This window comes from Geotrypetes seraphini, chromosome 4 (genome assembly GCF_902459505.1).
Source record: "Geotrypetes seraphini chromosome 4, aGeoSer1.1, whole genome shotgun sequence".
Taxonomy (NCBI): Eukaryota; Metazoa; Chordata; class Amphibia; order Gymnophiona; family Dermophiidae; genus Geotrypetes; species Geotrypetes seraphini.
In genome coordinates, this window is record NC_047087.1 from 59,474,197 (window position 1) to 59,490,611 (window position 16,415).

General features: G+C 38.8%; 1 protein-coding gene across 7 annotated transcripts in view; it reads left to right on the forward strand.

Annotated features, from left to right (window-relative positions):
* Nucleotides 1-16,415, forward strand: part of FTO (FTO alpha-ketoglutarate dependent dioxygenase) — a 658,378-nt gene that overhangs the window by 135,730 nt on the left and 506,233 nt on the right. For all 7 annotated transcript variants that reach the window (XM_033943299.1, XM_033943297.1, XM_033943296.1 and 4 more), the window contains exon 2: nt 7,175-7,252. In XM_033943299.1, the coding sequence (XP_033799190.1) occupies nt 7,175-7,252 (78 nt within the window). The remainder of the gene's footprint in view (nt 1-7,174; nt 7,253-16,415) is intronic.

The following is a 16,415-nucleotide window of genomic DNA, read 5'->3' on the forward strand; positions in this document are numbered from 1 at the left end:
CAAGAAGTGGGGTAACGTGGTCTAATTTCTTTGCTTTCCGTATAAGTTTGATGGAAGCATTTTGAATACTGTAAGCTGTAACTGTCTGATTTCTTTCTGAGGGATTCCTATGAACAAGTCATATATAACCAGTGAGTGGATCAAAATATTAAGTGATGTGGGTTCTAACCATTTAGATACCGAATGAATTATTCTTAATCTAAAGAATGTAGATTTGACTACACTGCTAATGTGTTTGTGAAAATATAGTTTCTGATCAAAAATGACCCCCAGTATCTTGATGGAAGTAACTGTTTGAAAAGTAGTACCAACTAATGTAATAGTATCGATGAGATTGATTCCTTCTTTCCAAGGAAAGAGCATTATGTTAGTTTTCTTGACGTTGAGCGCTAACCTATTTATATCAAGCCAGTGATGAATTTGACAGAGATTTTCATTGATGGAATTAATTTTTGCAGGGTCATTTGCATAGGCAAACGCACTGAATCCTATAGACTGGCAAAGGGTCATCAGAGGGGCAAGGAAGATATTAAATAAGAGGGGAGAAAGAACTGAACCTTGGGGGATACCGAAGTTAGTAGTGAAAATTTCTGAAGCAGTATTGTTAAATGAAACTTTAGAAGAACGGTCAGTAAAGTACAAATAAAACCATGCCAGAACATGATCTGTAATCTAGCTGTCCAAGGAGAAGGTCGTGATCAACCATGTCAAATGCTGATGAAAAGTTTGGAGACCCCTTTTCTAGATGGTAACTTCAGCGGTTGGAACCTAAGACAATACCAGGTAGACTTTAGTCTATGGCCCAGAAATATCAAAGAAGAGACAAGTTCATTTAATCATGTATTTTTAATGAGAATAACTAATAGGCAGACTGGATGGACCGTTCAGGTCTTTATCTGCTGTCATTTACTATGGCCTTGAAAATTGTTCCACTGTTCCTGTATTTGTCCCACTGACCTACAAATTGTTTCCATCAACAAAAACATACCCATGAATCATGATCTGCATGTTTTCCTCACTTGTCTAAAACTTATGCTGAAGCTGATGAGGAAATTTGTTTCACTATATTTATAAAATGGGAAATAAACACTTAACATTTTGGCTTGCCAAAACCACACCCCCTTTAACCTTTTCCTATCGTAATAAATTTTACGTTACGCTGGTTCCAATTATAATTATTTTAGCAAAGTTATGTATTATTCACTGTTATCATTTGCGGCTATTGTAAACATAATGTAAATAAGTCATAAGTCTGTACATTCAAATATTTTGTGTTCCTGGTTCTTTATTAGTCCGTACAGACTGTTTATCCACTGTCTATGTCATTTTTGGAATGTCCCATCATCCGGGACACACGATAGGAAAAGGTTAAAAGTCTGCATCCCAGATATCTAAACTTTATATCAACTATTCATGTGTTGTTTTTTAAATCATCATTTACATGTGTATCTGACATTGTGACTGTTACAGAGACATGGTTCAATGAGTCTCATTAATAGAATCTCACCATACCCAGCTACATTCTTTTCAGGAAGGATGGAGATTGCAAAAAAGGGAGAGAAGTAGCTTTCTATGCAAACAACAACATTAAAGCAGCTGAAATGCAGGGGGCATGGGGAAAGAGGAAGCCCTGTAGATCATGTTGGAAAGAAGACAATTACACATGCATCCATAACTATGTAGTTCACAGACGTCAGACTTAAACAGACACACTTGACAGATTGGTGATATTGCAAAAGTGGGAATGAAAGGAGAAGTAATGATACGGGGTGACTTTAACCTACTGGATGCAGATTGGAGTATCTTCAAATCTGGAAAGAAAAATAGAAAAATAGTGGTCGCCTTTCAAGGAGCTTTTCTCAAACAAATGGTAATAGAACTCACCAGGGCAGAAATTACATTTACTACTCACAAATATAGGCAGCATATCTAATGTCTGGGTGGGCGCCCATGTTGTGGCAGTGATTACTACACAGGGTGGTTTGACATAAAGCAAAAGGGGAGTCTAAATACACCAAACTCAAAGTTCTGGGTTTCAGACATGCTGATTAATAAAACTGAGAAGTATTTGAATGAGGAGCTGGCAGGTTGGGAGGAATTAAGGGAAGTGGAAATCTTTATTTAAGGAAAGTAACTAAAAGTGACAGGAAAAGGAACTTGAGGTGGTTCACCTTGCAAAAATTGATACGGAAGATCACAAAAGGATGAACAGAGATAAGAATACCACATAAAACTAAAAGTGACAAAGAAAGAAATTAGGCTGGCAAATGCACAAACATATGTAAAAATGGCTAAAGATCTAAATCGAAGTAACAAGATGTTTATAGGGGAAGGGAGGAAGGATGAGTTAGGAGTCACAAAACTGCCAAGAACCAATGTGTGGAAAGTGATCAGGGAAAAGCATATATGCTCAACAAATAATTTTCTTTAGTGTTTATAGAAGAAAAATCTGGTAAAGTTCTGTAGATGATTGACAAAGATAAATTAGGGGATGGTATAGATACCACACTATTCACAGAAGACAGTGTTTTTGAACAGCTTTCAGAACTGAAAGTGAACAAAGTCAGAGAACTCAATGAGATACATCCCAGGTGTATTTAATATATATAAAAGTTTATATTATCTCCTGAGTTCCATTAAAAAAAAAGTTCTAAAAAAAGTGTACACAAATTTAGGCACGCACCCAGTTTGCACACACAATTTAATTGAATAATAAGCCAATTCCTACCAATAATTAGGATCTTAAGGAGCATGTAGTGGTGTTAATTGGTTTTAATTAAAATTTAGGTGCGAGTCCAAAAATGGGGCATGGAGATAGGAGGGTCATAGGTGGATTGGGGGAATTCCTCCACAGTGGCATAGTAAAGGGTGGGGGCAGGGTGTGTCCCAGGCATCATTTTGGTGAAGGTGCTAGCAGCTCTTTTCACCCCCCTGCTCTTTCCCTGCCCCTCCCTCGCTGTGCACGACTTCCCTTTTCCCCATTTCTCTAACTCTTTGCCGGCATGAGCAGCATTTCTAGCCAGGACCGGGAAGTGATGTCAGAAGGAGAGCAGAGGCCAGCGTGGTCAGCAGGTTGGCGATGCCGCTTGTGCTTGCGAAGTTAGAGGTATGGGGAAAGGGAAGGGGGGTGCATGTGCATGACGGTGGGTGGGGAAGGAGTGGGTAGCAGAGAAGAGGGCGGGGGCAGCACCGCCCCAGGCACCTCTCATGCTTGCTATGCTACAGTTCCTCCAAGTTATGGTGTAATATAGAATAAGGGGGATCCACGCTTTATTTAGGCACAAGGATTTGCACCACATTTCTGTTGGTGGAAATGAGCATGCCTAAAGTTAGGCATAGTTCCAGGTGTTAAGCACTATTCTATAAATGGTGCGTAACTTTGAGCACCATTTGTAGAATAGCACTCAGCTGATTTTATTGCACCCATTTTTTAGGTGCTATACATACAGAATCTCTTTCTATGCATTAGGCAGTGCACACTTTCTTGCATGTAGGCGACAAATAATTTCTGCAGGCACAACCCTGTTAAATGCCCAACAAGTCTTTTAAAGTCACTTCCTTTGTGCATAAAAGCTGTATACATCCTTATTTGTTGGCAAAAAAGTAAAAGCCAAAATGTATGTAAGAATTATTCTATTTCTACTGCAGCTGGGATAACTAATTCTCTGAATATTCTGTTCTTTTCTTTTCTGGAATTTACAAGTAGCTTGATGTATTTGACATCTACCTGACAGCTTCCTTGTATATGAGAAGAGCAGTGTGCTGCATAACCCAGCTGTGTGTATTTGTCTGTGTATCAACTTGAGGAGCAGCACTTAGCCAGATCTGACAATCAAATGTGAGCTAGTATTATCTCTGCTCTAGAGCATCATTTTAATGTTCTGTGCTTGTCCTACGGGTTTGGTATTTTGCACTCAGTGAAAGAAATTGCATCACATATTTTATCAGGTATCTTGAGATTCTTTTTTCTTTTGTCTATGTTTTTCTCCTAGCAAAAGCAGGAGGCTTGTGTGTATCACTTTGCTACAACAAAGTGCGCTCTGATCTTTCCCATCATTTTAAAACGATAAGTGGGCTTTAGATTCTCTGAGTCTTCTAGATGAGTAAAAAGTAGTTTAGAATGTAATGCCATAGACTACTTACTGTCTCCGTTAAAATTGAAAAAAAATAAAACTATTTTTCTTCAGAAACTGGAAATCCTTCAGTTTACATGGTAAGGTACCTAGTTTCTTTATAAATAAACTGTAAAACCCAGTTTTTACTGCAAGACACATTCATTTTCGGAGAATGTTCTAATGTAGTCCCTGTTTGTTTCTAATAAAACTATATTTTTAAATGTTTTTACTACAGTTTCTTCTTGCAGCCCTATTAGACCCAGAGCTAGGCTGGTAATATTGTTACTTACTTAAGTGGTTAAAATTTAGGCAGACTAACCAAGTGGTTCTGTTGGGCTATCATCATTGTGTGGAAAGCTTTGAGTTTGATTCCCAGCTTGGATCTTTTACTTCTCAGGTCAACCAGAGATAGAATGATCCATGATTATCATGATGCCAACTCAGCTCAGAGCATCCTGGAATGCACCACATGAGGTCAGGCACAGACATTATCCTAGGAAATGGGTAGGTAATTCCAGTCCTCGAGAGCCAGAGCCAGGTTAGGTTTTCAGAATATTCACAATAAATATGCATTAGATAGATTTGCATCTCAAGGAGACAGTGCATGCAAATCCATCTCATACATATTCATGGTGGAGATCTTGAAAACTTGACCTGACCCCGGCTCTCGAGGACCGGAATTGCCTACCCCTGTCCTAGGACAAGCAGGCAGCATATTCTCACATGTGGTGATGTCATCCATGGAGCCCGGTATGGACAGTGTTAAAAGTGAACTGTCACTTTACGTTTTAAGAAACTTTATGAGTGCCTTTCCGCTCGACGCTCTCTCGCAGTACCTCAGTTATTTGTCTTCCGCAGAGCGAAGGAGTGCTTTTTCTGGACTCCGTCCAGTCTATATTGCCTTAACCCGTATGTTTTTTTGTCGAGTGGCCTTTGGCCATTTTTTTTCCTACTTACTTTTCTCAATTATTTTCTTTGTTTTCAAACAAAAAAAAAATACTATTATTTATTTTTTTCTTCATTCGGGCCTTTTGGCCATTGTGTTCTTCCTTGGCAGGCTTTTTTTCATTTCTCATCATTGAGTTTAATTTTGCCACCGCAATTTTTCCATCCATGTCGAAACCATTGACCAGTTTTAAAAAGTGCTGTCGTTGCCAGTGGCCTATTTCAATCACTGACCCGCATAGTTAGTGTTTGCAGTGTTTGGGCCCTGAGCATTGAGTTGACACCTGCATGCGCTGTTCCACCTTACAAAAGCGCTTACTGGATTAATTTAGTCCTATGTATTCCTGTGTTTAAGAAGAATTGGCTGCATAAATGAACCAATTTTATTATTAGGCATTTTACATGCATATACTGTCATATATGCAGAGAAGACACCTAATGCCAATGAGGGACAGTTATGAATACTATCAGAAGTTACTGCTAAGACAACATAACATAACATCACATTTCTATACTGCAAAAACTTACAGTTCCATGTGATTTACAAACTAAACCCCCTTTTAAAAACCTGTAGTGTAGTTTTTAGTGCTGGCCACGGAGGTAACAGCTGTAACGACAATATCAATGATATACAAAATTCCTAGAAAATTCCCAATTAGCATTAAACTGAATAAATTGAAAAGAATAAACAGAGAGAAGCTGTTCCCGAGCAGCACTTGTGACGGAGAGTGTTGGCTTAAGTGCTTTTCTGACTACTTGTATTGCCTGCCTGCTGGGATTGACCCTGAAAAGTGCCATCCTGAACATCAGGCACTTTCAACAGCCACATACCAGTCAGCGGGGGCTTCACTCTTTGGAGTGAAAAAGCGGATGCTTTAGTGGCCCGCGGCCAAATGGGGCATATACTAAAGGGCATGCCCTGCCCCTTGGGAGCCCCTTTGGAACCACGAAGAGCCAGGAGAGCCAACCTGAGAAAACGATAAGTGCTTATTGATTTATTGTTTATTATGGGTAAACGTAAATCTAAAATTTGTGTATATACACCAGTTCAGCCTGGCCCTATAGATCGATACCTGATTAGTATAGAGCAGTGGTTCCCAAACCTGTCCTGAAGGACCCCCAGGCCAGTTGGGTTTTCAAGATAGCCCTAATGAATATACATGGAGCAGATCTGCATTCCTGGCATCTCCATTATATGCAAATCTCTGTCATGCATATTCATTAGGGCTATCTTGAAAACCCGACTGGCCTGGGGGTCCTCCAGGACAGGTTTGGGAACCACTGGTATAGAGCAACAAAAAATGCAGGTTAACAGAGTAGAATCAATATTGGAAGCCTCCCTTAGCTTTCCTGATAGGACTCCACGTTCTCCCCCAGATACCTGCGGTTAAGGGATTAAGGCCTGGTATAGAGGAGGGTCTTTCCCAAATTCCTCCTGCTCCTCAGCCTTCCATGAGTATGACATATTTGGAACTTCTACAATTTATTAGTTCTTCTGAAATGGCTGAGGAACAACAGGAAATACCACAGGAAGTTACATTGAGAGATTTGTGGAAACAAAATGTACAGATGGAGAATACAGTGTTCCCCCGGTCATTCACGGTTTGTGGTTCCGGTCATTTGCGGTATTCTCCGACCGGGACTTCCTGTGCTAAATTCGGGCTTCACCAATCAGGAGCTGCGTGTCAAAGCAGCTCCTGATTGGTGAAGCCTGACTTTTAGTGCAGGAAGAACTCGCTAGGATGGGAAAATGAGTCTCTGCAGGGACAGGAAAAAATTTGTCCTCGTGTCATTCTCTAGTCATGATAAAGCAGGTTAGTTTCCCAAAAATTTGGTAAACTGCATTGATTTCAACAATTTTTTTCAACAATTTGACAACTTGAACATATATGTTTATATTACAGACTTTGAAATTCTAACCCCATCTGACAGTTTGCATTATTGAACATTACTTTTCTAAACTTTCTAAATCTCAAAACTGATTGGCCTAGTTCAAGTACTATATTAAAACATTTGCAGATATTCGTGTCTTTAAAATTCAGCAGTTTAATTTTATATTTTTCATGTTAAACATTCCTTTAACCTGTTTGTAACTTTTGTGTTTTTGTGAACAGAAGCAGAGACTCCTTGAGCAGCTTGGAGACAGATGGCTACCATACTTAACATCTCATAATACAGATTTCCATGAGCTGGTAGTATATTTTTCATTAGTTTGTAATCACATTTTATAGATATGTACTGCACTCTTAAAAAAAAAAACCAAACAGTGATCACAATAAAAAAAAAAAAACAGATTGTGCTCAAAGAATACATAAATGGTGCTGAGAAGATCTCAGTCCAGCTTCTTATGTCTACGTATAAGCCACTCTCAGTGATATACTTTAAATAGTGATATAACTATAAAAGCCAATGTTTTCTGAATATTCTGTTTAATTTGGATGATAAAAATGAACATATTGATATAAAAGTGAGAATATCTGAATATTCTCTCAAATCACACCTGATTGTCTATAGTAAACTCATATTTGAAGGCTCTAAGCAGCATTGATGATCATATGGGAGTCATTCCATACCAAGTGGTCTAAAATAAAAAAAGCTCCCACCATTATGTATCAGATTTTGTTCAGAATTTGTATGCAGAACTAGCACAGCATTAAGAAAAGTTTCGCAACCTATCAGATCCTTAGTTGCAATAGTCACTGAGCTAGACCTCCTTGCTTTACTGGGTGTTGGTAGCATCGTGCACAGCAGTGACTAGAATGCCAGTTTTAGCTACTCATAAAGCTGACAATAATTGATAAAAAATACTAAATTTTGGCAGTCTAGCACAACTTTTTATGCTAGTTTCAGCAATGATAGTATGAGCATCATGGTGCAAAAGCACGCTTAAAAATTTTGCTGATAGTGTGCCTTAAAACTTGTTGCAGTTTGTCATGACAGATTTTGACCAGTTTATCAGCTGCTATAGCTCCAGACTTCAGATTTTTATCATAGATTATCCTTGCACTGGACACTACACTGTCAAATTTGTTACAGTTCGGTATGAATATCTGCATCAGAGCATTCCTTCGAATTCTGCACCATTGACACAAGGACTGAAATTTATCAATTTTCAGGGTCAATTATAAAAAAAAGAGTCTGCCTGAATCTTTTGCTAACTAGTACCATCTGAAAGAAGAAATATTACTATACAAGATTTTTATTTATTTGTTTTGCAATGTAACCCTTATTAAAATATAAATTTGTAGCAACTTTTTTTTTCTAAAATTTCCAGCCAAATGTTTGATTACCTATCTAAATATATCATATGCTTTTTATGAACCGGATCAATTAGAAAGATTCCTATTAGATAAAGAGACGGTGGTTTAATGTAAACTTAATGATGTTATAATACAGGCAAATTATTTCTTTTTGTTGTATGTATGAAGTTTGAAGATGTTCCTCTCCTTGATGTAGACTCATAATTGCTTTAGAATATTGTATGTATCATATACTGTACTGTGATATTCAAATAAATAATTTATATATATATATATATATATATATATATATATATATATATATATATATATATATATATATATATTTGCATGAAAGTATGTGATATTTTGTGTGCAAGGCACATGATATACATGTATCACAAGGCTAGAACATGTATATGAAATAGGTGTTGCTTTGACCCTTGTTGGCAAGCCAGTATCTTCATTGCCATAGCAACAGCAGCCACGGGAGGGCTTCTTTTCCACAGATTCCCAAGCCTGTTTACATTATGCCTCCCCATACACCAAAACCACCCCTCATCCTCGCCTATGCCTTACCAGAGTATCCCTCAAGTAATCCCTAGTGTCCAGTTAGGATCAGGCTAGGAAGGTCTCTTTAGTAGGTGCTCTTGGCCCTTGCCAGTGCTGGTTTTAAAATGGCACCGGCGAACCCTAGTAGTAATCTCACTCTACTACTGCTAGGGTTTGGTAACATTTAATCACATGCCACCTAATAATATGTCAGTTAATCACCAATAGTTAATTATGTGGACAATTGATAACATGAAATTTAAGAGCATTAATATAGCCAACAACCTGAAAAACACTGCATAATATTTTGTTTTTCTATCCTGCCCTCTTCCAGAAAAAGACTCAGGAGAGTTTACAGTATTATGTATCACCTAATCATTGATACTTATAAACACTAGTCAAAATTAATCAATTGTTTGGATGCTATAGGCATTTCTGGCAAGGTATTTCAATGATTTCAATGGTTCTTGCAAATACATACTTAAAAATAGTTGAACCATAATTCAAGTCACAGCCATTAAATCATCTACCCCGAATATATGTGTTCTAGCATCTTCTCATGGCTGGGCAGGTTTTAGGCTAATATCACAAGCCTCTGGGGCATCACAAGCTGGAATCATAGATAATGCTGGTGAGCAGTGAATGGACAAGTATAACTCATCATTGGATTCATTCCTATTTCTTGACTTTTGCCTGTGGCACTCTACTTAAGATGAAAACAAAAACCCAGTATACTGGCACTGAGGAATGCATGCATGACAGCATATTTAAAATCAATCAGTATTTGATCAGTTGCTGCCAGAGGAACCATGTTCTTAATTGTCATTGGTGTTTCTCTTAAGTAGTTTGTTGCTTGTTCTGCATAAAACAGTAAACTATGGCCAGGAGCCTGGTATTCAATATGGTGCCCTTAAGGGCTCCTTTTCTCATGATTTAAATGCCTAAGAAATGGAAAGGGAGATTGGGCATTCATGCTATAGTGACCCCAGTTTCCCCATCTTATGTTCAGCCAATGATGGAGTCCTTTGTGGATAGAGGAACACCTATCTGGGATGGTTTGTGAGGATTGCATAGAGAAGAGCCAGACACTTCAGTAGTCTTGGAGCACAGACTATCTCTGTTCCCCAAAGAGCGAGTTTCCCCATTGAACCCGGTGGCATTCATTCGAGTGACATCATGCTTTTGATTTGTGTATTTATACCCTGCACTTATCAAGGGTAAGTTACACGTTTACATACAAAATAAGACATGACATTTATCGTACAAATCACACAAAAAAACCACACTATAAAACAAATTACACACTTACATACAAAAATCAGATTACATATAACATGCATATCACATAAAGGACGAACATCATTTAAGACCAAGAAAACTGGCCAAACCCTAAAATAGATCAAAATATAAAATTGCATGTAGCATACAGGTCACCTCAATGATGAACAGCATTATGACAAATTAAACAGACTGGACCATCGAAAACCTTTGTGGCCAGCACTCAACAGTCATCATTCCTTCTTCCTCAACCAAACTCAGACCCTATATTTTATCTTCCAGAACAAATGTCTTTTCAGCATTTCCTTCCTAGTGGCTGCCTTAGTTAGTATAGCCAGAGTTGTGCTGGTGAAGGGAGGTGATTTGCAGTACCGAGAAGAAACTGGAGAATTGGAAAATAATGATGGAAGTAGTTTGGCAAGACCATTGGTGACCCCAGGTGCTGCCCTAAATCACTTCTGGACCAAGAAGCTTTCAGTAACTTGATCCTAGTAAGACCTTGGGTTTTTACTCTGGAGAAGATTTGGGAAGTAGAAGTTGCTCTGGGTCAGTATGGGAAGATAACAGTCTTAAAATTAAGATTTGGAAAGCATGAAGCCCAGTTAATATTTGTAAAGATAATGTTGATAAAATAAGACTGTGGTAAATAAAACTGGCAAAGTATTAAATACTATGGTTAAAAGTCATACAAGTTTGGCTTCTAAATGTGAAAATCTGGAGAATACAGCAAGTAACAGAAATTTGCTGTTAATCACTTTCCTGCATATACCAGGGGCATGCCTGTAGACATGTTTAGGAAATATATGATAGAAATTTTACAGCTAACACTACAATCCAATACCACTGGTGTTGAGAGCTTTTGGGCAAGAAGGTCAGGATGTATTTTTCTCCAATCTCTGAAGATCATTTGGACTTAATGGCCATCTTGGAATCATCTAGACCAGTGGTTCCCAACCCTGTCCTGGAGGACCACCAGGCCAATCGGGTTTTCAGGATAGCCCTAATGAATATGCACGGAGCAGATTTGCATGCCTGTCACTTCCATTATATGCAAATCTCTCTCATGCAAATTCATTAGGGCTAGCCTGAAAACCCGATTGGCCTGGTGGTCCTCCAGGACAGGGTTGGGAACTACTGATCTAGACTGTTATTCTTTCTACTCTTTTGGCCCAGGATCGTGTCTGAGACTACCTTTTTCAGGCTTAGAAGTTCTTTATTTTGCTCTTTAATTGTGAGGATGTTTCTAGATATTGCATAAGCTACACAAGAGCATTGCAGACAGTTTTTAGTGATGCAGCTTAGAGTTTTAGCCCTGAGAGCATTATTTTCTCAAAAATTCCACTGTAAATGAGTCATAAAATATCAGAATAATTTTTATATATTTTTGATCCTTCACAATTAGTAATGTTCATAGGTAGCAAAGTTGTTGTTGTAGGTCAAGTGGGCTCAATGAGGGACTGGCAAGAGACGTGTGCACCCTCCTCGTTGTTTCAGGCCAGAATGATTGAACTCATAAATTTGATTGAAATGGCTCCTTTTTTAGGTTATTTCTTTTTATGTTGATGATGTTTATTCCTGTCTACTTTATATGGATGGATCTCTTGAAACTCCATTTACAGAGGGACTTGACTCAGTTGTTTTGGAATTTAATTTCTTATATTAATATTCTTGGTATATATTGCTTCCAACAACGTGTTTCTGTTTCAAGTGTGTAACTAGCACCACTAAAAGCAAAAAATAAAATATGTAGACAGTCAGACAAATGGTTTGACATCGAACTCCTACAACTAAAAAGGAAATGTAGACAACTAGAAAGGGCATGGTTAAAACAGAAACAAGATAACACTAAAACAGAATGGAAAATCCAAATCAAGCAATACAAAATCAAACTGAAGGAAAAACGTAAAGACTATTACTCCAACCTCATAGGCACCGACAAACCAGACACAAAAAAACTTTTCAACCTAGTAAAAATCCTTACCGACACCAAACCATGTCTAGCCACCCAGGGAAACCTAACACCTACAGCCTCCCAATTAGCAGACCACTTCAAAAATAAAATCATCTCAATCAGAACAACATTCAATAACTCACAAAACAACATAGACGAGATTCTAATAAAACCCATAACAGATGAGTCCATATCAGCAGACAGATCCTGGACCGACTTCCCCACAATCCAGTGGTCTGATCTGGACAGGCTATACAGAAAATATTGCAAATCCTCATGTGATCTGAACAACTGCCCACCATACCTACTAGCAACAGCTTCCACCAGCTTCAGAGCTAGCTACATATTATGGCTGCAAACCACACTCAGGGAAGGCCAGTTCCCACCTGACCTTGGTGAAATCATAGTTACGCCTATACTGAAAGACCCCAAAGGTCTAATAGATAGCCCATCGAACTACAGACCAATCGCTTCAATTCCAACATACGTCAAAATAATAGAAGGGCTAGTAGCACAACAACTGTCCATGTACCTAGAAGCCCACAACATCCTACATCCATCCCAATCCGGATTCAGAACCAACCACAGTACAGAAACTCTTCTGGTATCTTTACTAGACATAGCTCGAAGATACCTCAGCCAAGGACACAGACTGCTAATCATCCAATTTGATCTCTCGGCTGCATTCGATCTGGTGGACCATTCCATACTTCTCCAGATACTAGACGCAATTGGAATTTCAGGAAAAGTTCACAATTGGTTCCAAGGCTTCCTTAAAACTAGAACATATAGAGTCAAATCAAAAGACATTCTATCAGAACCATGGACCAATCCATGCGGAGTGCCACAAGGCTCTCCCCTCTCTCCCACACTCTTCAACCTATTCATAGCTTCCCTAGGCACCACCCTGGACACCCTAAATATTACTTCCTTCAGCTATGCGGACGACATAACCATCCTCCTTCCTTTCGACATCCACAATCCAACCTCCACAGGACGCCTGAAAACAACACTAGAAACAGTAGAAAAATGGATGACAAATCATAAGTTGAAGCTGAACCCAGACAAAACTAAATTCCTACTGCTAGAGAAGGACAAAAAACCATCCCTAACAGAACTGGAAGTAAACTCAATCAAGTACCCAATACAAAGCTCCCTCAAAATCCTGGGTATACATCTAGACAGATGCTGCACAATGCAAACACAAATTCATAAAATCACCCAAAAAGCATTCTTCACAATGCGAAATCTAAGAAAAATCAGAAAATTTTTTAATAAAGACCAATTCCGGATCATTGTCCAATCTCTTGTGCTGAGCATTGTAGACTACTGCAACAGCCTTTACTTACCTTGCCCTATCAACACAATAAAAAAACTGCAGACCATCCAGAACACAGCCCTCAGACTCATATACTCACTCAGCAAACATGACCACATTACTAATGCATACTTAGAATCTCACTGGCTACCAATAAGAGCAAGAATACAATTCAAACTCTACTGTCTCATTTTCAAAGTAACCCACGGCACGGCACCTAGTTACCTAAACAACCGCTTTCACTACTACCTCTCACCCAGAAGAAGGAGAACGCAGAACATCTTCACCTTCCCACCTCTCAACGGAACTCGTCGTAAGAAACTTTACGACAACCTTCTAGGGACACAGGCAGCTAAAATCGACTCTGACATCTCAGAATTACTGATCAAAACAACAGACATAAAAGATTTCCGTAAAGAAATAAAAACACTATTGTTCAAAAAATATCTCCCATCACTCTAACCTCCTCCCAACGAGTTCCCAATCAACGCCTTCAGAAATACCCACCTATAGTATCTCCTTGTCTGTGATTTAGAATGTACTGTAACTCTTCTACACTACACCTGATTTAACTTGATTCAATCGATATATATTATCTCCTGTGATATGTATTATCTTCTGTGACATGTATTATCCTCTGTGTTATGTATCATTCTGTTAAATTGTTGTATCATAATTCTTTACTGTTCCTGTAATTTACTCTTATCCTGTAATGTAATTCTACTGGAATTGCCCAGACATCTTCTATATTGTAATCCGCCTAGAACCGCAAGGCACAGGCGGAATAGAAATCCCTAATGTAATGTAATGTAATATTACTACTACTATTAATTATTTCTATAGTGCTACCAAACATTCGCAGCGCTGTACAGATTCACAAAGAAGACAGTCCCTGCTCAAAGAGCTTCCAATCTAAACAGACAAGACAGACAAATAGGATGTCGTGGATACAGTTAAAGTTAATCTGCTGGCTGGGTTGGAGGGCAGTGGGGAATAGGGTTATGGACTGAAGGCAATATCAAAAAGGTAGGTTTTCAGTCTGCTAATAAACAAGGTAAGGGAAGGGGCTTGTATATCCTGATGTATCTATTTGAAAATTATAATAAATATAAATAAATAAATAAATAAACTACTGCTGAAAATATTCTTGGCACAAGTCCAAAATAAGTAATGTAAAGCTGAAAAACAATGTCAGCACTACTTTAAGGGCTCCTTTTACTAAGCTGCGTTAGGACTTTAACATGCGGAATAGCACGCGCTAGTCCTTAACGCCAGCATTGAGCTGGCATTAGTTTTTCCACATAGCATGTGTTAATTTCCTGCGTACGCTAAAAACGCTAGCGCACCTTAGTAAAAGGAGCTCTAAATGCGCCATCTACCAACTATAGCTTTGCTCTTGCAAGTCCATGTAAGATTTCAGTGTTAACCTTTTAGTAAGACTCAACGCATAACTGGTCTATTAGAGTCAAAAGAGAAGCCTGGCAGCAGAATCCTGGGACAGATGCATTGCACGACTGCTTCATTGCAATGTCCCCTTCAAAGATACCATCTTTGGCAGTGCCCTAAGAACATTTGGCTTCCAACTGCATTCTTACAGAATTGATAACTAGTACTCTTTGTGCTAATATTTCATCCATTTCCCATGGCCATTAAGTCAATTTCATTGTAGCTACAGCTCTTTGTATCAATATGGTTTCCATGTTACCATCATGAATGTGTTCAGGATTAGAATTTCCTACTATCTCATCACCACTGGTTGTCACTCATGCCTGACAGTTACATCTCTGATATTGTCTACACTGTATATTCCCAGTGGTGTATGTCCTGTATGTGACATAAGAACATAGAAATAGCCTTTCTGGGTCAGACCAATGGTCCATCATGCCCAGTAGCCCGTTCTCAAGTAGTCCGTTCTCAAGGTGGCCAATCCAGGTCACTATTACATGGCCAAAACCCAAGGAGTAGCAACATTCCATGCTACCGATCCAGGGCAAGCAGTGGCTTCCCCCATGTCTTTCTCAATAACAGACTATGAACATTTCCTCCAGGAAATTGTCCAAACCTTTCTTAAAACCAGTTACGCTATCCGCTAATATTGTTTTGCCTATTGATAATTCTCAATAATATTTTATCAGCTATCTTTCAAACCAGCAAATAAGAAAGACATGCTAGTCAATGAACCTGACTCCTTTTCAAAATAACAATATGTATTCACATGATTAAATATGTGGGTGTTTGAGTAACTAGGTGATTAATTACATGTGATTAGGTGTACAAATGGGATGCATTATTTCAGTTTGCTTGGTTAGTTGTTCAAGTGATTAACTCTCAGTGATGAATTGCCATGTTTTAAATTTTTTAATGTGACACTCTGCTAGTAGTAGCCAGTGCCATTTTAAACTGACACTAGCAAGGGGCAGGAACAACTGAGGGTTGCCTGCTGCCCTGACCTCACTAGACACCAGAGCTTGCTTATGGTATGCCCTGGGGGTCCTAGAGGTGGTTTGGGTGTTTGGGGTCTCTATGCAGTGAGGATTGGACATCAGAAGGACAACTTCTATATGGGGGTTGTCAGGATGGGGTAAGAGGGAGCATCTGGGTGTTTCTATTCAGGGAGCATAAGGCGGGGTGTTTGGGATAGGGGGTATTGGAAGGCTTCTCTTTTGGGGGACATCGGAAGGGAAAGGTCTTTAGACCAGGGGAAATGGATTAGCAGCATTCTACAAGACGGGTTCAGTGAGAAAAAGAATTAGCTTTTTTTATTTATGATGAAGGGTAGTATTCCTGGGTCTAGGAATACTGGCTGAATTTCCCTTGGTTACTGGTAGAGCATCCTCTGTGTATATTCCAACTAAGATCTGAGTCAGTTACAAGAATAAATGGATTCCCTTTTCCTAAACAACATAGTACAGAATGTTCCAAAGAAGGCTAACAGCTTTCTATTTTGTGTATTATTTTATTTGTTTTTATTTGGTATGTACAGTATCGTACATGCTAATTTGCAAAAACAACTTCAC